Source organism: Lutra lutra, chromosome 15 (assembly GCF_902655055.1).
Source record: "Lutra lutra chromosome 15, mLutLut1.2, whole genome shotgun sequence".
Taxonomy (NCBI): domain Eukaryota; kingdom Metazoa; phylum Chordata; class Mammalia; order Carnivora; family Mustelidae; genus Lutra; species Lutra lutra.
In genome coordinates this window covers 33,528,267-33,554,593 of record NC_062292.1, presented here as the reverse complement: position 1 = coordinate 33,554,593, position 26,327 = coordinate 33,528,267, and the positions used below count along the sequence as shown (strand labels likewise).

General features: G+C 36.0%; 1 protein-coding gene across 3 annotated transcripts in view; it reads left to right on the top strand.

Annotated features, from left to right (window-relative positions):
• Window positions 1-18,005, top strand: part of SYT14 (synaptotagmin 14) — a 193,206-nt gene extending 175,201 nt beyond the window's left edge. For 2 of the 3 annotated variants that reach the window (XM_047705249.1, XM_047705250.1), the window contains 2 exons: window positions 13,021-13,210; window positions 17,043-18,005. In XM_047705249.1, the coding sequence (XP_047561205.1) occupies window positions 13,021-13,210; window positions 17,043-17,356 (504 nt within the window). In that variant the 3' untranslated portion in view covers window positions 17,357-18,005. Of the gene's footprint in view, window positions 1-13,020; window positions 13,211-15,743; window positions 15,801-17,042 lie in introns of all 3 variants that reach the window. The other variant, XM_047705248.1, reaches the window with a different exon arrangement.
• Window positions 18,006-26,327: the final 8,322 nt, after the last annotated feature.

Sequence of the window (26,327 nt, the reverse complement as noted above, 5' to 3'; positions counted from 1 at the left end):
GTCAACCATATACCAGGCCACAAAGGAAGTCTCCACAAATATCAAAGAATCAATATCATATAAACTTCTTTGACCACACTGCAATGAAATTAGAAATTCATTCAACATATATCTATCACATATGTACTTTGCCAGATACTGTTCTAGTGATTTGGTGTACATTAATGAAAAACAGAAATAAATTTTGACCTGCATGGAACTTAATTAATTGTGGGAGAGGAGGAAAGAGAGAGACAATAAGCATAATAAATAAATATAATAAGTATACAGTATACGAGATGGTTATGAGTATTATGGGGAAAAAAAAGAAACAGGATGAGCAGAATCAAGAGCGCTAGTGGGAAAGGATAAGTGTAATTTTTTTAAAAGTTTTAATTGAAATTCCAGTTAGAAACATACAGTGTAATAATACTTTCAGGTGTACAGTATAGTGATACAACACTTCCATACAATACCCAGTGCTCATGACAGCAAGTGCCCCCCTGAACCCCCATCACCTGCCCATTCCCCCACCCATCTCCCTTCTGGTAACCATCGGTTTGTTCTCTGTAGTTAAGAGTCTGTTTCTTTATTTGCCTCTCTCTCTCTTTTTCCCTTTTACTCATTTGTTTTGTATCTAACATTCCACACATGAGTGAAACCACATATTTGTCTTTCTCTGAATGACTTATTTTACATAGCGTAATACTCTCTACCTCTATCCATGTCATTGCAGATGGCAACATTTCATTCTTTTTTATGGCTGAGTAAAATCCATTTTACACACACACAAACGCACACGCACACACACACGTACATATACATGACATCTTTATCCATTCATCAGTCAATGGACACTTGAGCTGTTTCCATAACTTGGCTATTGTAGATAATGCTGTTATAAACATAGGGATGCAATATCCTTTTGAATTAGAATTCCTGTATTTGTTTGTTAAATACATAGTAGTGCAAATGCTGGATTGTAGGGTAGTTCTATTTTTAACTTTTTGAGGCACTTCCATACTGTTTTCCAAAGTGGCTGCACCTGTTTGCGTTCCCGCCAACAGTGCAAGAGGGTTTTCCTTTCTCCACATCATCGCCAACACTTGTTATTTCTTGTGTTGTTGATTTTAGCCATTCTGACAGGAGTGAGATGATATCTCATTGTAGTGTTGATTTGCAGTTCCCTGATGATGAGCATCTTTTCATGTATCTGTTGGCCATCTATATGTCCTCTTTGGAATAATGTCTGTTCATGTCCTCTGCCTACTTTTAATTGAAGTTTTTTCTTTGGGATTTTTGGTGTTGGTTTTTGTAAGTTTTTTAAATATGTTTTGGATACTAACCCTTTATCGTATACATCATTTACAAATATCTTCTTCCATACCACAGGTTGCCTTTTTTAGTTTTGTCGATTGTTTCCTTTGCTGTGCAGAAGCTTTTATTTTAATGAAGTCCTAGTAATTTATTTTTTATTTTGTTTCCCTTGTCTCAGGAGACCTGCCTAGAAAGCAGTTGCTTTCTAGTTGTGTTCTCTTCTAGGATTTTGATGGCTTCTCATTTAGATCTTTCATCCATTTTTTTTCTCATCCATTTTGAACTTATTTTTTGTATGGTGTTAGAAAGTAGTCCGGTTTCATTCTTTTGCATGTTGTTGTCTAGTTTCCTGACACCATTTGCTGAAGAGACATTCCCATTGGATATTCTTTTCTGTTTTATCATAGATTAATTGACCATATATAATTGTGGGTTCGTTTCTGGGTTTTCTATTCTGTTCTGTTGATCTATGTGTCTGTTTTTGTGCCAGTACCATACTATTTTGATTACGACAGCTTTGTAATATCACTTGAAGTCTGGAAATGTTATGCATCCAGCTTTTTCTTTTCTTTTCTTCAAGGTTGCTTTGGCTATTCTGGGTTTTTTGTGGGTCCATACAAAATTTAAGATTGTTGGTTCTGTTCTGTGAAAATTGCTTTTGGTATTTTGATAAGAATTGGGATAAATAAGACAGTAAACAACATGTGTTGGAGAGGATGTGGAGAAAGGGGAACCCTCTTACACTGTTGGTGGGAATGCAAGTTGGTGCAGCCACTTTGGAAAACAGTGTGGAGATTCCTTAAGAAATTAAAATTAGAGCTTCCCTGTGACCCTGCAATTGCGCTATTGGGTATTTACCCCAAAGATACAGATGTAGTGAAAAGAAGGGCCATCTGTAACCCAATGTTCATAGCAGCAATGGCCACAGTCACCAAACTGGAAAGAATCAAGATGCCCTTCAACGGATGAATGGATAAGGAAGATGTGGTCCATATATACTATGGAGTATTATGCCTCCATCAGAAAGGATGAATATCCAACTTTTGTGTCAACATGGATGGGACTGGAAGAGATTATGCTGAGTGAAATAAGTCAAATAGAGAGAGTCAATTATCATATGGTTTCACTTATTTGTGGAGCATAAGGAATGACACAGAGGACATGGGGAGATGGAGAGGAGAAGGGACTTGGGGGAAATTGGAGGGGGAGACGAATCATGAGACACTGTGGACTCTGAAAAACAATCTGAGGGTTTTGGAGGGGCGGGGGTGGGAGGTTGGGTGAGCCTGGTGGTGGGTATGATGGAGGGCACGTATTGCATGGAGCACTGGGTGTGATGCATAAACAATGAATTCTGGAACACTGAAAAGGAATTTAAAAAACAAATAAAAATGTTTTAAAAATAAGAAATTTAAAAAAGAATTGGGTTAAATATGTACATTGCTTTTGGTAGTGTAGACATTTTAACAATATTTGTTACTCCAGTCCATGAGCATGTCTTTCCATTTCTCTGTGTCATCTTCAATTTCTTTCATCAGTGTTTTATACTTTTCAGAGTACAGAATACACCTTTGGTTAGGTTTATTCCTAGGTATCTTACTGTTTTCGGAGCAATAATAAATGGGATTGATTCCTTAATTTCTTTTTCTGCTGCTTCATTATTGGTGTATAGAAATGTAACAGATTTCTGTACATTGATTTTGTATCCTGCAACTTTACTGAATTTGTTTATCAGTTCTAGCAGTTTTTTGGTGAAGTCTTTCAGGTTTCCAATATATGGTATCAAGTCATCTGCAAGTAGTAAGTTTTATTTCTTCCTTACTGATTAAATGCCTTTTATTTCTTTTTGTTGTCTGATTGCAATGGGTAGGATTTCCAGTACTATGTTGAATAAAAGTAGTGAGAATGGACATCCTATCCTGTTTCTGACCAGACAGGAAAAGCTCTTTTTCCCCATTGAGGGTGATATAAGCTGTGGGTTTTTCATAGGTGGCCTTTATTATATTGAGGTACCTCCCTGAAAAGCTCCTTTGCTGAGGGTTTTTTATCATGAATGGATGTTGTATTTTGTCAAGTGCTTTTTCTGAGTATATTGAAATGATCATATAGTTCTTATCCTTTCTTTTATTTATTTGATGTATCATGTTCATTCATTTGCAAATATTGAACCACTCTTGCAACCCAGGAATAAATCCCACTTGATCATGGTGAATAAATTTTTTAATGTATTGTTGGATTCAGTTTGCTAATATTTTCTTTTTTTTAATTATTTTTATTAACATATAATGTATTATTTGCCCCAGAGGTACAGGTCTGTGAATCAGCAGGCTTACACATTTAACGCACTCACTGCAGCACATAGCCTCCCCGATGTCCCTAACCCAGCCACCCTATCCCTACCCCCTACCCTCCACCAACCCTCAGTTTGTTTTGTGAGATTAAGGGTCTCTTACGGTTTGTCTCCCTCCCGATCCCATCTTTCTTGAGAATTTTTGCTTCTGTGTTCATCAGGGATATTGGCCTGTCATTCTCTTTTTTAGTAGTGTCTTTATCTGCTTTTGGTATCAGGGTGATGCTGTCCTTATAGAATTAATTTGGAAGTTTTCCTTCCTTTTCTGTTGTTTTAGAATAGTTTGAGAAAAATGGGTATTAACTCTTCTTTAAATGTTTGGTAGAATTTGCCTGTGAGGCCATCTGGTCCTGGATTTTTGTTTATTGGAGCTTTTGATTACTGATTCATTCCTTTGCTCGTTATCAGTCTCTTCAAGTTTTCTATATGTTTCTAGGAATTTATCTGTTTCTTCTAGGTTGTCAAATTTGTTGGCATATAGTTTTCCATAATATTCTCATAATTGTATTTCTGTGGTGTTGGATGTTATTTCTTCTCTGTTGTTTGTGATTTTGTTTATTTGGGTCCTTTTCTTTTCTTCTTGATAAGTCTGGCTAGAGGTTTATCAATTTTATTCATTTTTTTTTTAAAGAACCAGCTCCTGGTTTCAAAGATCTGTTCTATTGTTTCTTTTTTTTTTCTTTTTTCTTTTTTTTTCTCTTTTGTTTCTTTTTTGTTCCTTTTTTGTTTTCTTTCTTTCTTTCTTTCTTTCTTTCTTTCTTTCTTTCTTTCTTTCTTTCTTTCTTTCTTTCTTTCTTTCTTCTTTCTTTCTTTTTTTTCCTTAGAGAGCACAAGTAGGCAGAGCAGTGGCAGGGAGAGGGAGAAGTAGACTCCTCACTGAGCAGGGAGCCCAATGCGGGGCTCGATCCCAAGACCTTGGGATCATCACCTGAGCTGAAGGCAGCTGCTTAACCGACTGAGCCACCCTAGGCAGCCCTATTGTTTCTTTATCATTTATATCTGCTCTAATCTTTATTATTTCCTTCCTTCTCAATCAAGAATTAGGCACTTAACTGACTGAGCCACTCAGGTGCCCCTTGTGGAAATTTTAAAATCATAAGGAGAATAACTCTAGGAAAACAAACTTGAAAACTTTTTGGAATGAGCAATTTTCTTGAAAAATGCAAATTCCTAAGAACTGATTTAGGGATCATAGAAAACATGAAAAGACTTAATATCATTAAGAAATTCAATCAGTAGTCAGAAAGATTCTCATTTAAAAAAAAAAAAAAAGATGGTTGAACTTCAGAGGCAAGTTTTACCCAACTCCAATGCACAAATAACTCTCCCAGAATAATGCCTATTTGATGAAAAACATATATGTGTATGTATATATGTATATGATTACATATGTATATGTGCATAAGTATATATATTTTTGTTGAATTCAACTTAACAATGTCTAATTTGAGATTTCTGCATATATGTTTATAAGTGAGATTGGCTTATAATTTTATGTTCTTCTTGTCTAGTTGGTGTCAAAATTATACAAGTCTCAAAGAGAAGCTGAGTACTTTTCCTTTGCACCCTTTGAAGTAGTGTATATGGCATAGGAGTTACTAGAGAGCATGAGAAAAATCTATGAACTTCAGAAGCCAGTCTTACAAACGTATATACAGGAATCTCAAATTAAATATGTTCTTATTGAACACAGCAAGAAAAATAACATTCATTTATGTGCATACATGTATATACCTATATATAGGAACATCTTAATCGAAACAGTTTTGTGTGACCATTTCTACATGATATTGTAGTGCAATATTGATAATATAAAATATTTTGTTTCTATTTGTTTTACAATTAATTTTTCCTTATATCTTAAGCTTATCAGTGCAGTAAGTTTTCAGTGTTAATATAAAAAAAAAACTTTGTGAAAGAGAAAGCGAGAGTTTACTACTTTTTCTTTCACTCTCCATTACCCAACGTGAATGGCAGAGCTGTGCTCCTGGAGCGGACTAACCATCCCTTCCACTGAGCTGTCTTTCCCTCCTCCCTGGCTCTTACGAGGCTGATGGCTGCAGAGCCAACCCGGCAAAGACCATGAGGGAAGTAGTCACAGCACAAGAGCAGCCCCACAAGCAGCCCCTCAGTAATGTGGGTGGTTGTCCTCACAGAGGGCCACGCGACCTAGCATCCATACCTTCCCCTTGTAGCCACAGTTTCCAGATTTTGCTTGGGAGACCAAGCTGCCCCTGTGCTTCTGATGAGGTGACTTTATCCCAAAGCCCCGGAATTAAATCTCATGGGTCCTAACTCATAAATTCTGGAGTTTTGCTTGAAGGGGTCAGCATGCTGTCTCCCTCTTTCCTACGACACTCAGAACTCCTGAAAACAATCTGGCAACTAGGAGGGAAGAGTCTACCTGAGAATAAAGCCAAATTTGGGAAACACTCCTGCAAAATGGACAAGGAAAACTCATTTCTAGAGACCTGGGTTAAGATGTGGGTCGGTGAGTCCCTGAGGCTCCTCCTTACTCTCTGTTGGTTACAGAAGCCAGTGCACTCCCTTGAGCTGCTTAAGCTAGTGAAAGCCGGAGGTTCTGGCACAGGCAACGGAAAGGATCCCACTTCCAACACTACTTGAAATGTAAGCTCTCCACCCATCCCCAGCTCTCTTATTAGTTATCCTTTGGGGTCACTCAGTAGCTCTACCCCTACTCAGACACAGATTGCTTCTCCTTCACCCTGGACTGGGGTCGGAGTGGGGCACGATTTGGAGCAGTTATGCTGTTCTTGCTTTCTCTTCCCTGAAATGGCCTCTGGTTATCTCTTCCTTCCCTAGCTGGTAGCAATTGAGACCTTGGGGCTGGGAAGGGGCCCCGAGGAAAGGAAGTGATGACACCATTGTGGCAGTTCCAACACCGCAGCAGGTGACCTCCCTCTTGTCACACTGCAGCACCCTCTGTGTCCTCGTCGTCCTTTTCCAGGAAAGTGTAAAAAGCATTTCATGTGTAAATTGCATTAAAAACCAGAGAATATCTTCCAGCCACGGTGAAAATAAATTCAACAAACTATTCAAATTTATAGTAATTATCATTGCACAGCTCAGCAGTTCCACCTTAAAAATACTGACTCTAAGTGGTTACAAGTAAGGTAGAATCAATTTAGTATTAATAAAAAGCCCAGTACATTTCCTTAATAGGAATTATGTCGTATTTTTAATCTTACAGGTTTTTTTCCTCTCTATTTGCAAGTTCCCACCACCAAATTTTAACCTATTAGTACAATTAAGGACATGGAGTGGGTGTCATAACCACAAAGTCTGCTTATGGTAAACATTATATAGAGTTTACTCATTTCTCTGAAAAATTCAATAGACTTCTTCTACTTTCACGGAATTGCTTCTAATCCTCCATCCTAGGGCAGAGGACTCAGGAGAGAGGAGAGGAAATATTAAAAGAAAAAAGAAAAAAAAGACTATGTTAGATGGAAAGAAGATACACTTTTACTTTGGGAAGCCTGTGGGACTATTCCTTTAAGTAGACCTAATTACGATTGGGATTTGTTTGACTTTGGGTTAATCACCTGCAGTTACTGCAACCTAGGCAAGCCCCAGTTACAAATTAATGATGGGTTCTGCAGAGAGAGGAGACATTCCCAAGTATACACCAAATGGATCAGCATGCCCTGAGGAACAGTCAGAGGAAAGACGCCACTGGGGTATCTAGAATCTGTATTTAATTTGCCTTTCCTGCCGTTAATCTATTTCTATAGTTATTCCACACTGTTTCTGTTGTGCTCTCCTATCTCCTTGGAATGCCACACCCATGCCAGCCTCGGAGGGGCGTTACACCAGTGCTGTGGGAAGGACAAGAGCTGGGCACTTTTTCTAAGGGGCCAGAGAAATTCACAATGAATTCCTTTAGACAATAGTGGTTTCGTATTTCGTGTTTTTTTGTGTTTTGTTTTTCTCTTAAACACTACTATATTTCATCAGGGCTTCCTGAAATAGAATGTGATCATGAAGGATTGTATCACTCTTGCTTTTTTGTTGGGCTCAGAAACAAGGACATTTTTTGCAGCAGTGAAGTGAGGACATAAGTTGGCTGTTTTCCTCAGAAGCAAGAAGGGTCTTTCCCAGGACTTTCTTGGTACATCGCTTTGTGGCTCAAAACTGGCAATATGACCTCTGTGTCAATAAGAAAATATTAAGATTCCCGTGTTATTATCTGATAGTAGGTTAATGTGAAAAATACTATATTATGAAAAATGTATTCCACAATATCCTAACAGATGCTGCTAGTATAATAGCCTAATGTAGCAAATGCACCAAATGTGCCTGAGCATGTTTTTGACACTATTTTCATAAGTGATGATATATCCTAATTGAAACTTACTAAAATTATGTTTTCTCCTCCAACTGTCATGAAAACATACCAAACTATGTGTTTTGTGTACCCATGATTTAGGAATATAAGATGTATATTCCTTTTGGCTTTCTCCTCTGTGATTTAGAATTAGATCTGAAAATACGAGATTTTGTCTCTCTGAATACTAGTCCAGGGGATTAATTCTGTTCCCAGGTATACATTAATTATCCTTAATCACTTACAAAGCCAACCGTAAATGCAAAGATTTGTAGAAAACATTTTTAGACTTTTTTTAAATTTGAAAAATCTACATCTAAAATGTTTTAAATCTAAAAATGCATTATAGAAGATAGTGTCATCTTTTTTTTAAACTCGTGGAGATAATTCCCTTAGGAATCTCCAGAGAAAGTTCTAAATATTTCTTTTTATCACCATACATTAATTTGTGCATATATTGTATCCTAGTATTAGGTAATCCCTTCAGTAAGCCTTTTATCTTTTGAGATCCAACACACATTAGAAAAGTATGCAAAACAGGGGCACCTGGGTGGCTGTTTGTTAAGCATCTGCTCAGATCATAATCCTGGGGTCCTGGGATCAAGTCTCACATCTGGCTCCCAGCTCAACAGGCCGTCTGCTTCTCCCTCTCCCTAGGTCACTTCCCCTGCTTGTGCCTGCTCTCTCTCTCAAATAAATAAATAAAATATAAAAAAAAAAAAAAAGAAAAAGTATGAAAAACAAAAAAAGTACAACCCATGTAACCACAATCCAGGTCAAGAAATAAAATGTTACCAATACCCCCAGACACCCCATCATGCCCTTCCCAATCACTGTACCTTCTCTCCCCACCCCTAGAGTTAACCACAATTTTGACTTTTACATCGATCCCTTTCTTGCTTGATTTACAGTTTTACCACCTATTCATGCATTTGAAATACTGTGGTTTAGTTCTCTCTGGTCTTTGGGTTTTAGCTTGGGGTTTTTCTGTGGTTGCTTTCTTTGAAATTGACATAAATGGAGTTAATACAGCCGAGTGTCATTTTAGGTTCAACGTTTTTCGCTCAAGTCATGTCTGTAAATGTAGTTCTAATTAGTTTTCATTGCTGTGGAGTGTGTATAGTATCACTGCTGTATTATATGATCTCACCCAAAATTATTTATCCATTCTCCTCTCTGGGGCTCTTGGGAACAAAGCTGCTATGGACATTCTTTTGTATGTCTTTTGATAAACATTGCACATATTTCTGATAGGTATATACTGGTCATAAGGTATGTGTATTTTTTTTTACATTTTTAACATTTTTGAAAACCATATTGCTTTAGCACTGGAGGGCCCATGCACGTTCCCATTGCTCTGTGTCCTAGCCACATGATTGTTTGAGCCTGTCTGTTGTGTAAGGATACCTACATACCTGCATTTCCATTTCTCTCATTACTAATAAAGTTGAACAACATTTCATATATTTATTGGATATTCTGTAAAGTTGCTGGTTCAAGGGTCTGGCACTTTTTATATTGTGTTGTCTTTTTCTTATTTGATTTCTAAGTGTTCTTTACATATTCTGGATTTGAGCTGATTGCAGTATATGTGTTGTAGGCCTCTCTCACACCCAGTTGTTTGCCTTTTCACCATCCTAAAGATTCTGCTGAATCTCAGAAATTCTTAATTTTAATGTTTTCAGATTCACCAAGCTTTTCTTTTCTTTTTAAGATTTTATTTATTTATTTGACAGACAGAGATCACAAGTAGACAGAGAGGCAGGCAGAGAGAAAGGGGGAAGCAGGCTCCCCACTGAAGAGAGAGCCCGATGTAGGGCTTGATCCCAGGATGCTGGGATCATGACCTGAGCCGAAGGCAGAGGCTTTAACCCAGTGAGTCACCCAGGTACCCCACCAAGGTTTCCTTTATGATTAATACTTTTCTGTCTCTTTTAGAAAGTCTTTCCCTACCCTAAGATCATGAATATAATTCCCAGTGTTAACCTATGAATTTATCATTTTGCTTTTTATATTTAAATTCAGAATTGACTTTTGGTATGTTTTGAGGTAAGGGGTTGATTTTCATTTATTTCTGGATGGACAACCAATTGTCTTACCATTATTCATTAAAAAGATGATCCTTTCCCCACTGCTTTGTGGTTCCACCCTTGTTGTAAATTAAGTGTCTGTTACACCTAGGTTAATTTGTGGACTTTCTATTCTGTTAGTGTATTTTACGTTGTTTCTGTCACATTGTCTTAAATAATGTAACTTTGTGATAAATTTTGATACTAAGTAGAACAGGGCATTCTATTGTGTTTTTTTTTATTTCATTTTATTTTATTGTGGTAACATTGAACATGATATCTATTCTTTAACAAATGTCTAAGTGTAAAATACAATATTATTAATTACAGGCACACACTGTACAGCAGATCTCTAGAACTTATTCATCTTATATAACTGTAACCATATACTCCTTGAACAGCAACTCCCCATTTTCCCCTACCCCCACCCTTTGGCAGCCAACATTCTCTCTCTGCTTCTGGGAGTGTGGCTATTTTAGACATCTCATATAAGTGGAATCATGCAGTATTTGTCTGTGCCTGGCTTATTTCACTCAGCATCACGTCTTCCAGGTTCAACCATGTTGTCACATATGGCAGGATTTCCTTCTTTTTTAAGGCTGAATAGTACTGCGTTGTATGTATAGACCACGAGCACTTCGGGATTAGCCTGTCAGGCTCCACAGAGAAACCCTTTGAGATTTCGACTGTTACTGCATTTAATCCTTGGACCAGTTTGGAGAGAATGTTACAAAATTGGGCTTTCTGATACATTTACCATAGTATATCTGTGTAGCACTTCTCAGTTTACCCCTATTCATAGTTTTCTATGTAGAGACCTCAGGTATCATTTGTACATTTATTCCTAGATATTTGATATCTTATGCTCTAATAAATGCTAATTTAATTTTTTTTTTTTTTTCAGTTTTTATTTTAAGTTGGCTCCACACCCAGCACGGGGCTTGAACTCATGACCCTGAGACCTGGAATCGTACACTCTATCAACTAAGCCAGCCAGACACCCCTAAATGCTGTTTTTGAATAAATTTTATTTTCAGATTTATTGCTGATGTATAGCAATGTATGGACTTAAAAGTTTTACCTTTGTATGCAATTGTAATTCATCTGAGGACTTGTTTAGATTTCTTTTGTACCTAATTACATAACCCACACATAAGTACAGTTTTATCCCTTCCCTTCCAAATCATTATATATTTTATTTTATTTTATTTTATTGCATTGCATTGCATTGCATTGCATTGCATTGCATTTAGTAAGGCTAGGACTTTCACTAGCTGGAATTGCCACTGCAGTATTGATTAGAAGTAGTAATGGTTGGCACCATTTGTCACATCCCCAATTTCAAAGGGGAAACATTCAAAAAAATTTCTTTTAAGTATGATGTTACACATTGCTAGATTTGGTTTGCCAGTCATTTAATTTAGTGTTTTAAATCGAAGCTCATGAGTAAGAAAATTCTGTAATTTTATTTATAATGTCGTCAGGCTTTGGCTATTTTTTAAAGTACACTGGAGAGTGTTTCCTCTTTCCCTACTATCTGGAAGAGTGTTCATAAAACTAGCAGTATTCATTAGAATTCACTAGTGAAGGGGTGCCTGGGTGGCGCAGGGGGTTAGAATTCACCAGTGAAGCCTTCTAGCTGAAGTTTTTGGGTTTTATATTTTGTTTGTTTTGGAAAGGTTTTTAATTATGAATTAAATGTGTTGGAAGAAAGTTGTTTTTACTATCCTTTTATGTTTTTGTGGTCTATAGCATACGTAGTGATGTCTCCTTTTTCATTCCTGATATTTGTTACTCATGCCTTCTCTTCTCTTCTTAAATTGGACTCTCTAACATTTATCTATTTTTATTACTCTTTTCAGATAGTTTGTTTTCATTATCATTTACTTACCATGAGTTTCCAAATATATAGGGATTGTTTTCTTTACTAGAAGCTAGTTTTTATTTCTAGCTGATTAAAAGACCTATTCTGAATGATTTCTGCCATTTGAAAATCTTTGCTATTTGCTTTATTTTTGTGAATAGTTTTATGAAATACCACTATGTGCTTTAGAAGATGTGTATTTCATAGTTGTGGGGTATGGTGCTCTACATATTACCACTAAGTCAGTTTTGCTTATTGTGATATTCGAATCTTCTACATATTTACTGTATTTATTTGTCTGGTCTGTTACAGAAAGAAAGTATGCTAAAGTCATCCCCCCATTAGTCAACTAATGGTTGTAGATTTGCCTGTTTCTCTTTCTGGTTCTGGCAATTTCTACTTTCTATATTTTGAGTCCATGTTACTAAATACATGGAAATTCGGAGGTATTTTATCTTCCTGGTAAATTGAAAGTTCAAACTGAGTTTACCTCTTCGTCTCTAGTAATGATTATTGCCTTAAAGCTAAACTTGACTGGTATTATTGTAGCTACAATTTTCTTTTGGTTATTATTTGCATGATAAATAATATCCCATCCTTTTCAACTTTCTGTTTCTCAGTGTTCTACACCTGACTTATAAATAACAGAGAGTTTTGTTTATTTAACCAGAGTTTACCAATCTTCATCATTAAAAGCACAGTGAAGACATTTACACTTATTGTAATTGAGTCTGAGTCCACGTCAGTCTTTAAAGGTTATTAAGTCTTTAAACAACAATTTTCCACATTCCAAAAATAGCTCATTAACACCTATGAGTTTAAGAAATTTATCCTCTCTGATTCATATACAAGTGTGTAGGGATTTATGAAATCTTCTCTTATCCTATTATTTCTTTGACTGCTGTATAATGAAAAGAGATCCAGGGACTAAAATACACTAAGAACAACATATCTAATTTAGCACTTTGGGAATTTTGCCTGCAGCTATTGTCTTTATTGTGATTTACCTAATTCCAATAACACAGCATTAACAATGTATCTCTTAATATATCACTTTTACAAAATACTATAAAGACTTCATTCTTGATTGCAGGGCTGTGATTCTCAAATGAGTGTGTCAGAAATGTCCTGTAGTGAAAGTACATCCTCATGTCAGTCTCTTGAACATGGCTCCGTTCCAGAAATTCTCATTGGCCTGCTTTATAATGCCACCACTGGAAGACTATCAGCTGAAGTGATAAAAGGCAGCCACTTCAAAAATTTGGCAGCAAACAGACCACCCAGTGAGTGAAAAAAAAATTTTTTTTTAATGCTTATGTTTTCTGCACTTATGGGACTCTCAGTGTTAGGGGCCTCAATCCTATCATTTAGTCTGAACCGATCAAAATGAAATGGTATAATCATCAGCTAATCTGTTTCATGTTTTCTATTTCCAGTCATTTGGGAAGTAGAAAAATTTGAAATTCAAAGTATTAATTGTAAGGTGACAAGACTTTTAATTTTTCATAGTATCTGCCGAATAAATTATCCCTATCATAGCCATTATCTTCCAATGGTAGAAAAAGTTACAGGATTTTTTAAAGTTAGTCCAATTCCACAGATATGGTCAGGAATATGTAGAGCTATTGGTATCAACAGAAGAATGATGTGGTGTTTTCAGTCTGCATGCAGTACTATAAACTAATGCAGTAATTCTGTAGTTTTTCTCTTTTCTCCGTTAAGAATTTAAGAAGAAACTGTTTCTTCACATTTTTTCTCCTTTAATATTATAAATTAGTACTGCCAACAGAGTCCTTTCTTAAATGGCTTGGCTTTGCCTTTACCAGGACAAACAAAATAAGGAATAGTTTGATATTTCCCCTAGGTGCAAGGAGAGGAAAGCAAGATGGTGTACCTGTGCCCTGGTCTATATCCCTGTCACTCCTCCCTCCTTATCCCTCTTCCTGCTCCTGAGGATGGAGGCAATTATGGGAGTGCACAGAGATTGTCCCTCAGTAGATCTCCAAAACAGTTTGTCAATATCTGTGGAAATAAGTTGGGAACATAATAGATTCTTTATACTTCTCTGAAATTAAGGCTGTTAATGCCCTAAGCTCAAAATTTGAAAGGAAATCTTGAATAGTAATGGCCACCTTAAGTTTGTTCAAAGATTTCTCACAGAATATTTTACTCCGAGTCTCAAATAATTATTGGAGGGGAAACTTTTTCCTCCCTTGAGTTAAATTAATTCATTTATCTCCAGATGTCCTCCACATTGTCTTTTTAATTCAAGTGAAAAGTCACAAAAATATATTTGGTTTTCCCTAAGTAATAATGGAAACCTTGCTTCTTACAGGTATTATGAAATGTATCTATTCCTGAATTAAAAATCAGAAGGCCAAAATTATGTGTATTTTTCTACCCTTGGATGAGTAACCTAACTCCCCTGAGTCTGTTTCCTTGTATGTAAAGTTGAGGTTGTGTCTGTCACAGGGTAACTGTGAGACTCCAATCAGGCAAAGGTGCATAAAAGAAGGATGGAATTATTATTGTCCCCTTTCTCCTTTCAGAAGGAAGAATTCAGAGGGAGGAAAGAAGCAATTACTAGAATAAACAGCTTTGGAAGTGGGACCTTGGTTCTCTTTATTGATACATACTTAGAATGCAAACTCAAATGGTCTGGGAAGTTACTTAAATGAACAGACTTGGCAGGTGAAAGATAAAGAGAATGAGGCAGTGACAAATGCAGGCATGCATACCCTGCCTCAAGACACTCAGATTCGAAACTTCTGAACACTGTAATGGATAAACAAAATATCATGTGGGGTCACATCCCGCCAGCAGCTCTCAGCTTGCCATTCTGCTTTAGCTAACAGTTTAATTTTTGAACAAATATTTAACTTGAGATGCTAAAAGCTAGCAGAATGGAACGATATGCTTGCCTTTCTGTCCTTGCTCGTAACCACTCTGACAGAAACAGAGAAACCGGAACTAAAATGAAGAGAGGGGGGTGGAGGCAGGGTGGATAATAAACGGGTTGAGAGATTAGCATTCGCAGCTTAGAGTAGGTGTTTTCAGGTTAAAGAGCAAGTTGGAGAAATTACCATTATTTCAGAATCAGATCTTCAGTATCAGGGTGACTAATGGTGTTCGCTGGGAGGCAGCTAATAGGTAAATATAAGCTAACATTAAAATTAATTGTATGAAGTGGAGTATTTATAAAGTAAAATAGAATACAGTTTTATCAGTCTGTCTTATACTGTATATGTTATATAAGATTGTGACCCTTCATATATGCCTAATTCTAGGCTTTGAACTGTGTTATCAACTGAAAAATCCAAAGAAACCATGGGAACATTCAAGAGCAAAAATTTTGATAGTCCTATTTTGTTTTGTTTAACTTAATTTTTTATATTACATTGAAAGCAATAGAAGCATTTGAAATATTTAATATTGCATGGATAGACTTCAAAACTTAGCATAATAGTAGTTCTATAATGACTTTTATTCAGTCTTTTATATAGTCTAATAATTTGCATGATTCTATGTTCAATGTGCTTTAGACCAAGAGGATATCATTATAAAGATGTTCCCCCTTTAAAAGAGTGTAATTTTTGTTTAAGATTACACAATGACCTTAAAAATTCGCATTCCATGAAATTTACCCAACAACCCTTTTGTTCAACCCCTCTACCTGAATTAAAATGCTAAAGTTTTGTGTTCTTCCAACTCCAGTGAACAGTGTTTCCTTTTTAATTTTAACCTTTGACCCTCTTTCACCCAACAATTGACATCTGGTCATTATTTCTTTTACTGCTTTCCACCCCCTGTTGTCAGATGGACTGTTCTGTTGTCTAAAACACTTGATAGGTGGACAGGTTTATATAATCCGAGGTGAGTTCCTGTAGAGGCTAATTGGATGTTGTCTTTTCATGCAAAAACAAAATACCCTAAAACTTGCCAGCAGTGAAGCTGTCCACCATGTTGGTTTCCAAAAAAAATGCACATTTATTATCTGTGGTAGTTTAAATAAAACTAACTTAGAATTTATCTCTGATTATGGATGATGGTATTCAGAGTATGTAAAAATAAGCAAAACTTTTTAAATTAAAGGTTTTATTTTTCATGTACTATATTTTGATTCATACAATAGATATTTCATAAGAAATATTATGATTTTTCATTAAAATTAATTGAAATTTTAATATGAAGTACACATGATGGATCACCGTGCTGAAGATCATTTGCATGAGTCTAAAGAACCTGAAAACACAGATGTTTGAAGAGAGGGTTTATCTCTAAAATAATCAGGCAATGAACTGTTATGTTTCACTTTGTACACTAATCATCACATCAATTTTTTTTGTAATTCATGAAAACAGTTAAGAATACCATACTTTAAATTTCACATTAAATTCTGCCAAAAAAGAATCCTGTAGTATTTATTTTAACGATCCAAAAAGCACATTAAATGTATTCTTGCATGAAACCAGGAGAAAGTTTTACTTGATTTGCTAAACTTTGAGCCCTTAATGCATTTGGCTTCATTTTGGCCCTTTCAGATGTTTTTAAAATATATTTAAAAACCACATCCATGCAGAGATTTTTTTGACATTTCATCCTAAGCTGTTTTGATGTCATCTTTGCATTCTTGTCTTCTTTTCCTCTTTACCATTTGCCTTCATTTCTATTTGTTTGTTTATTCTTTTTCTCTGAAAACACAGTGGAATGCTTTACAGTGTTGTGGCTAATTGAGCTTGCTAAGTGTTTATTAATGCTATGATGTCCTGCTTAGTGAAGCTAATTGGGGATGGGGTTGGGCAGGGGTGGTAGTGGGAGGTCAAGGATTGGGGGTGGGAGGGTGTGGAGGAAGGATTATGAGGTATACCTTTAAATTCTAACTATGACGTAGAAATAGTGAGGTTGAGATGTTATGACCCACAAAAGATTTGCATTCTCTGTCCTTGTCACATTTTATAAGCATCTACATTAAAATGGAATTCATTGAATTTCCATTAAACGTGGTATACACCATATCCTTATAAAGACTCAGTGTTCTCAGCAGATGTCACAAGAAAGGTGTTTTGAGTTTGTTTCAAATGATATCTGTGGTATGTTGTTCTTTTTTTCCTGTAGATACGTATGTCAAATTAACTCTCCTGAATTCCATGGGTCAAGAGATGTCCAAATGCAAGACTTCCATCCGCAGAGGGCAGCCTAATCCAGTATACAAGGAAACTTTTGTTTTTCAAGTGGCCCTATTTCAACTTTCTGATGTGACACTCATACTGTCTGTGTATAACAAACGCAGCATGAAAAGGAAAGAGATGATAGGCTGGATTTCTTTAGGTCTCAACAGCTCTGGAGAAGAGGAGCTCAATCACTGGACTGAAATGAAAGAGTCGAAAGGACAGCAAGTGTGTAGATGGCATGCGTTACTAGAGTCATGATGAATAGGATAACTGAGCAATTACAATCCGAGGCAGCATTATCTCTGATTGCAGCATTGCTATTTTTACCTAGTCACCATTAGAAGAGCTGTTCTCTGAAGCGTCATCCTCACCATTCTACCCGAATGCTTTAAGGTCTGTGGAAAGAGCATCTAACACTGACATCAATGAAGAAACGATGTGTCTCTGGTAGAGCTTCTTGGGGAAATGAGACACTTGCATCATCATTGTTAACAGTCCTCCAGAGCTTTAAGAATGTGCTTTTGGTTTGAAGTTAAGTTTACTTTAGCAAAAGAGTCAGTAATTTCGTGGAAAAAAAAAAAACAACTGTGATTTTTTTTTTCTTTAAATCAGAATTTTTAGTCGCAACACTTTTAGGATTACCCTAAATGTTAACTAGGAAACACATATTTTGACTGGCTCATCCCTAGTGTTGGAAATGTTTCTTAATCTGAAAAAGTACATGTCCAGCTCAATCATGAGGCACATCTAATGGTAAAGGGTTTCAATTACATAGAAAATCGTTTTATTTCAGATATTTTCCCTTTGTGCACTTAGTTTCATTGTGCCTCAGTTCTTCTCAATGGCACTCAATCTCAAGTGCAAGCAAGTGTTCATTTTCATAAAGGAATTTTTTTAATATTTATTTTTTAAAAAAAGCTCATTTCTTCATTTGCCTCTGCTTTCGCCTGATCCAAAGAGACCCAGTCACTGGACTGGTCCCTTGCAAGTCTTTTAGACAGGTTGTACTGTAGAACCACGTAACTTTCTGTTGAAAGCACTTCCTGTATTCTTGTATTCCAATGTAGGAAGCTAATAGAGCAGGACTTTACTTTAAAATTTATTTCAACAATTGACTCTTTAAAATTGTAGTAATGTAAAGATACATTTTTTACCAACTAAAAAAATATAATAGATAAGCTGTTGAAAATTGAAAACAGCTCAAGTTAAAGAAAATGTTAATTATCTGCTCTGAGAATGGAGTGACCAACACTGCATAAAGCAGGTAGCGTTCTGATAAGAAACTGTTCTCTCTAAATCTTCTTCAGTCTTACTTCAATTTGTACTTGTGATCTAAAGACTCTCCAGTTCTCAGTTTGAATCAAAACATCACGTTAAAAACAGTTCTGAGATTCCTTATGAAATTTCTAGTGACCTGTGACTAGATTTTATGAAACTTACAGATCCGTTCTTCAACGTGACGTCATCCTGTGCCTTTCATGTAAGTTACATTTGCTCATACAGCTTGAAAGTTGTATTTGCAATATTAGGCCTTCGATTTTTATAAATGTAAAGATTCCTCAGAACAGTGTCACAAGATCTTTATTTCCTCTGAAGTATGTAAAAGTTGTATAATGTGCTAATTTTTTTAAATGGCAAGGCATTTTCATTTGTTGTTTTTATATTTAGGAACTCTTATTAATCAGGAATATTATAAGCTGTTTTCTTTTTAATTTTGCTTCTTACCCAGTATATAATTTTATGCATATACTTTATTAAATAGAATGTTTTATATATATGAAAAATTCTTTCTTCTCTTTCTAATTTCTAATTAAACTAGACAAAAACATACTATTTACCAGTTACTAAAAAGCAGCATACCATTATTCCTAGTCCCAACTAAGCACTATATATTATTGTAAGCAAGGACTTGTTATTACCATGATAACAAAACCATGCATAGACATTATTACTTCGGCTTGGCTCTACTGAAAGGCCTTAAAAGAAATCCAAAAAGACCGTGAACTAATATTTTTTAGTTTAAAAAATGGCAGCTCTATGCACTCATATACACGAATTATAAGATAACCTACAGATGCTATATTGGGTGACATGAGGTTTAAGAACATATGTTACAGAGTTACATGAAAGAGAAAAACCCATTCTTTTATTGTTACACAAATGAGCTTTTTCCAAGGTTTTTTTATAAATTAGTTAAGTTATAAAGCTAGAATGTGCATCAAATAGTGAAATATCTCATATACATTATTTTCAGCAACAGTATGGAAAGAGATTTGAAGGTGGGTTGTAGACATTAGTGAGAAATTGGATTTAAGCATTTGAGGCAAGGGTCTTTACTGGCTTTGAAACAACTGACTGCATTGCTAAGAACTGGGATCTTCCTAATGGAAAGAGTTAGTCTTATTCATAGCTGTAACAAAGCCTAATCAATAGTCACATCATGAGACCAATGTAGTGCTTTCTCCTTCGGTGATGAAAAGACCTAACTCGCTGTTATGTGCTAAATCTGGCTTTCTTCAGACTCTGCCCAGAACTGTGTGTGTTTTGGTCTATCATTATGAGGTTATCTGGTATAGATATCAAATCCAATATGGCTTAAAAATTAATCAACAGATTTAAAGGTTTTCAAGAAGGACCCTACTTGGGTCCACCCCAGCTGCCAAGTTCTCAATGATAATGAATTTATGTGTATGTGTATCTGTATACACACCCATGCCTACGCGCGCACACACACGTAAAGGTGAAGGTGCCCTGGCTTTTTCAGATAACTAGAGAACCATTTATCAAGTTTATGGATTATTTTTCTCCTGTTTATATTTGGTTTTGGGTGTTATTTGCTACCATTCTCCTCCACACACAGCAAAATATGTATCTTTTTATCTTGTGGATTGACACAACTTAGAGTAATTACTCCCCAAAATTTGTCTATTCTTTTAGAAAAAGATTAAATAGGTCTCGAGAGACCCGCTTCACTCTACTGAATCCAATGTACAAGATAGTACTACTGCTCTTTTGTGTGCTTAAATTTGCATGAAATCATAAAGGCAAAATCCTGTATCTCAGCAATTTGCAGCGAATAGGGGCCCACCGGTGGGCAGCAGGTGCTGTCTCAGAAACTCGAGAAAGACAGCCCACTTCCTTGTTCTTCTCTTAAAGTCCCCTAAGTTTTATAATAAAATAAAATAGTCCGAATATAGCGATTGACTGGCATTCATGGGAGCTCCTGAGCCTGGAATTACAGGCTTTATCTGTCTCCCAAATGAGCCGCAAAATGTAGTTGTTTATTACTGCCCAGGAAACAACGTGTATTTCAAATCAGAAAAGAATTTGTTTAGTAAAATATCATCTTACCTTTCAGAAGCTTTCTTCTATACTCTCGTGTCTTCTGTACTGTCCACATTTCGTGTGAAATCCATTTATTTGTCTTCTTACTATGCATTCTGTGAATTCTCTGTAATGTATTTAGTGACAAAAATAATCCATCAAACTACAATTTTAAAAAGGAAAAACCAGGAAAATATTGAAGCTACCTTGATTAGTACACACATGTTTAAGTGTAGGGCCTGGTAGGGTGGTTTCATCCAGCCTCATGCAAATCAATGCCCAGGGCTACATGATAAATCATTTTCTTGATATACCATCATTATTTTCATTTACTTAGCAAGTGAATCAGAAGCATAATCAATGATTGCAAGGTAAGACAGCATCCGAAGGATAAGAGGTCATAGAATTGAGGGTGTTAAGACGAATATGGAGACCAAATGAGATCACAGCTTTTCAAGTGAACTGAGAGGCTATTTGAAGTTTCAGATGAAGTAAGAAAAGTAATCACCAACAAATTTTTTTCCTGACATAAAAAGAAATAACACAAATCCACTGGTCTAACATTGCCATTTGCCTACATGGACTAGATGGCTGATTCGTAGAGATTTTTCTCATCGATGGTCATTACATTATTTCACACTGATTGTTACCATCCAGAAGTTTTTACTTCTTGTTTTTCTCCATTCACCACCCCCCAGTTCACCCTGCACTCCAGCCTACACTGGAGGTAGCCATCATTATCCCCACCAGCCAAACTCAATATTGAGCAGAAAGTTAAATACACAATAAAACAGTTTTTAAATTAACTTCTAAAACATCATCTGTGCCCACAAAAAATGTATAATAGTAATGATGGTATAATTTATTAAGGTCTACCATAATAATTTATTATTTTGATTCTCACAATAACGCTATGAAGCAAATAATCTTTACAAATTTTATGGATGAAGAAACTACAGCATAGGGGTTAAGCAGACTTGTCTAAGGTCATCCAGTAAGTAAATAGTAGAACTAAGATTAGAACCTAGGTATAAATTACTCTAACACCTATACTACACACATTGCAATTGTACCTGTCTGTAGCAGTTGCAAGAAAAACAGGACAACATTGTTATTTATCAGTAATTCCACCCACTTTAATGGGATGGCAGAACTAGAAAAAGAGAAAGAAAAATCAGAGCTTGGGAAAGAGAAACAAGACAAAGAAGAAAATAAGATCAGAGATCTCCCTTCCTCCCTGCCCCAGGATACAAGTGGTACTTCTGTGTAATACTCTGTAGATGACTTTTGATTTCCAGAGACTTGGAGACTAATTTACTCTACAAATTTAGCCTATACTTACATTCTGAAAATATGCTAAACAATTTATTCTGCTCCCTGTCTACAACTTTTGGGAATCCAAGGTATTTTAATTGTATCTGATCACCTTTCTATGAAGGACATATCTTGTATCCTTTAACAGGTATCTTGTCCCTTTCAGTGGTGAGAGAAATGACCCTGTCTTCCTCTGTGCTCTCCTTGTAATTTATGTTTCTTACATACCTTTTATTAAGGTTTAACTGGATTACATGTATTTCTTTTTTCCTTAATAGCAGTAAATGCCTCGTCTTGCTATCTTTATGTACCCTTACTCATAGTAGGCATATAACAAGTACAGAATCAAATTAAATTTCTTATAGAAGAAGTCAATAATACTGTTATATAGATCCTAATTTTATGACTCTTATGTAATGCATGGATTTATTTATTCCTTTATTTTATATATTTATAAGGGTACCTACCATGTGTCATGTATTGTTCCAAGTGCTACAGACGCGGAGGTAGTGTATGAGAGAGACAAAGTCTTTCTGCTCTCATGGAGCTTGCATTCTAAGGTAGGAAGACGCCAAAGAAAGATAGGCATTTAGTAGAGTACAACTTGGGATCAGAACAACCTTCCTGGAGAAGGTTACTATTGAGTTGGATCTTAAAGAACAGACACAAGGAATATATTTTCAAAATTTGAAGCAAAGGTAGTATGTCCCAAACTATGGTGTTTAAGAATTATTTCGAGAACTTAATTTGTATTCCAAAACCCCGCCTCCAGAGATGTTTGTTTCATTTGGTCTGGAGTGGAGTCCACAAATCTACATTTTATTAAGCTTTCCAGGAGATTCTGTGTGAGATACCCCGGTATAGAATATTGAGCTCAATACTGATAGCATTGTTTCAGTGTCCATAGATTAAATTTATAAGAGTGATAAATAAGAGTGAGATTATGACTGGCATTAGTGCTATTGATCTTTTATTTGTGCTTTCTTAAAAAGGAAAATGTTAAAAAAATTAAAAGTGATATTTAATTATGAGTTCCTGTATATTCTCATCCAACATAACATTTTCAGTGTTCCCTGGTATAATAAATACTGTTATGTTGGTCTTATGATTCCTGAAAATTGCTTTGGTTTATGGCTCACATAGCCCCCTGTAAGCTGTCCTTACAGTGATAAATAGGAGTCAGAGAGAGAGTCTGAGGAGCTATTCGCTGAGTGTCTGTCTGTCTGTATTCTCAGTGGAGTTGGGCTGCCCTGTAGGTAAGTTTGTAGTGACAGCTGCGGATGGTGGCATTTTCCATTCCTGTTATAGTAAGTTTGTTGCCTTTGGGCATCGTGGTCTGTGGCTTCTCTGTCTTCACACTCATCACATGAACTTCATTCTTGGCTTCCTCACTAGCCACATGTTCCTATCCCCTCTTCTCTGGTCTCTATTTCCTTGCTTCTTTCTGCCCTAAGGATCTTTTATTTCAAAGAGCAAATTAATACAGCAGGCTCAGGCCTTCCTCTTTCTCTAAGAATAAATATTCTTATTTAATGTGTGGAGTTCATCGGGGTTTCCGTCTCCCCTCATTTAAAATGTAGACATACGTCCTCTCATGGAATACTTCGCATTGATAGATTTTACATTTGGAAACATCTTTCTCCCCCCGACAAAGATCTGTGATTAACCCACTGAAAAAGGTGGTTATTTGAATACTGGGAGTGATCTGGTGTGGAACTGGCTATTTTGGAACAACTGCTGCTATATCGTTGTGTTTGGTCTGGTTATAACCCGAGACCTGGTTGATGCAAGTTTAATGTGAAAGTGTGTGATGGACTGGGATTATGAGCCCCATATCAAAAAGGAGTCTTGCTTGCTCTTTTTTGTCCCTATGTAGACAGATACGTTTCTCTTTACAATCCTTCCTTCTCTCTTCCTCCTTGCCCTTTTGCCCATTTGCATCCATGCACACTCACACCAAATACCAGAGTTCATCAAAGCCGAATGATATCTATTGAAAAGTGAGACCCCGACTTTTTTTCCCCCCTTCATCACATGGACCAGTGGGAGGACCAGTGGGGTTTTCCCCACCACTAGAGGGAGCAAAGCATGGTCCTCGTTACTCACTGGAGGTCTTGGTCACTCTGGTGATCATCATTGTGCTTCCCTCCACTACTGGGAATGTTGTGTGGGTTGGGAGCGGAGAAGGAAACGAGTGTGAATCTAACGAAAGTTTGGCATAATTTTATTATAGAATCTCAACCCTTAGCACATAAAATTTCCTAAATAACTGCAAACAAAGTCACCACTGTGGCAGTCGTTTTGCAAGATATTTGATATTATTTCCATGTCAGTTTGTCAGTCTGTATCTTCCATTGTCCTATTAGTTTACTTTCCTTCTTCACCTTTTTCTTTATTATTCTAATTAGTATTTGATGTTTGAGCTTGTCTCTTAAATATTCAAGACTGCTTTAAAAAGAACACCCTTACTACCTTTCTGTTTATTCCTTTAACATGTGATCTCCCACCTGACACATTGTTTTTAAAAATGAATACCCAATAGATGAACTATAACACTCCATTATACACTGAAAAAATAATTTTCTGAAGTTTGTTTCTATATTCAGATATTGCTAGAATGCTTATTTCCATAAATCTAAGGAGATAATATTATTTTTTTCTTAAAATTTTTATTTAAATTCTAGCTAGTTAACATCCAGTGCAGTTAATATTAAATGCAACTATTTTGCTTAATGAGAAAGTAGGAATTTCCCCACATCACTGAGACTTGATTGTCTTGCCTCACATCTGGCTGGAGGGGGGTGGTTGTGAGCCTCTTACCAGCCCTTCATCTGTCAGTTTCTGAGTGTGCTCACCTCTTCTGCACGTATGTTTCCAGTAACAACCAAACCTTTTCTACCCTGGGGGTAGGTCCTCCGCAGTGATCCTTTTCCTAACCTTCACTAAGGCGGATGGGAGTACTTACATGAGCACCAATAGGAAGAAAGAACCCCGAAAGCCTAACGGAACAGTATCTTAGAGCCCTGGCATGGGACCGTAACCCAAATACCTACAGGTGATTCTAGTAATAACGGAGTAGAAACCAACTTCCCAGAAGTGAGATTTTAGGACGTTACGTTCTATCCTAAATTCCCTCCTTTTGGGTATCTTCTCCCTCTCACTTATACATCCTTCCTTCCTTTCTTTCTTTCTTTCTTTCTTTCTTTCTTTCTTTCTTTCTTTCTTTCTTTCTTTCTTTCTTAATTTTGTGAGGAAGTCTTAAAAAGCAATGGTTTTTAAAATATCAGATGTTGACCTAACTGGGCAGGATTTCAGAAAAGGGAAACTGAAGTAAAGACCATAGAGTCATAGGAAGGCTTGTTGGGAAGGAGGGGGCAGATGGCGTTTGTTTTTTTTTGGGGCGGTCCTTCTGGACAAATACTGAGAACATTTACAACATTCTGTGATTATGTCACATTTGTTTTGTGAGGGGAAACCAGGGTAGCTTTTGCCTATAAATCAGCTCGCTTAGTACTTAAGTATATTTAAACAATTACTTGAAGCTCAGCTAGAATATAATGGTGACACTTCTAACAGTATTTTGCAATTATAAATATTACTTTAAATTTACTTGAGAAAGTTTCCAGTAGTAGCTTGCATTATAAAATTAATTTATAATGTTTCTGCATAATTTTAATTAGATGATTTCTGTTTTTGTGGTGAAAATATAGTGGCAACAATTTTGAGGAATCTTTAAAACTGTAGTAGAGAGGACAGCCAGACTTTGGCTGGGTTTTTATTAGAATTTTGAAACAAGAAAGTGTTATCAATGTTCCTTTTCAGTTCAGTTAGTCTTGATAAAGAACCAATTATTGTATGAGCTTTAAGGTTCTTGATAAATGTTAAGATCTATTCTTTTTCTAAAACTCATGATGCTCACCACTGCTCAATATTCTTGCATTGTGTTTTATTTCTCAAAATAATGTAATTTTTATGGAAAACCCAATTAGTGGAATCTTATGTTGAATATCCCCTTACTTTGCTTTTTTCCTTTCTTCCTATTTTCTTCTTTCTTTTCTTTTCTTTTTTTTTTTTTTTTTTGGAGGCAAAGAGACTTCCTTAATAGTATAGTTTCTACAGAGCTTTCTTACTTATTTTTCTAATAATGGATATAACAGTGTGATGAAGTTTAAATGCTCTGTGAGCAAAACTCTGTTAAACAACCTGAAGAAAATGCACTGCTGATTAACACTTCCCTTGGTCTTCAATTGTCTCCAACATATTTTCTAGTGACTCTACACCATTAATGGATCTTATTAATATATATAAATGTCTTTATGTTTATCAACAGTGTTGTACTATCATCACATATTCATTTGCATTTGGGGTCAAAAATATAAACAGATGCGTGTGTGAAATGACCCATTTTATAGAATGAGCATATATCTAACCATTTTCATGTATTGAAAATGTGCTATATGTGGCATTTTATTCTCCTATCTACTTTTCTACTATCTATACACCGATTGTCTCGGTGCATTTTTCCTTTTGTATAATTGTATTACGTAAAAAATCGCTGACCTCTCTGTAAACAATATAAGAACTGTTAAAA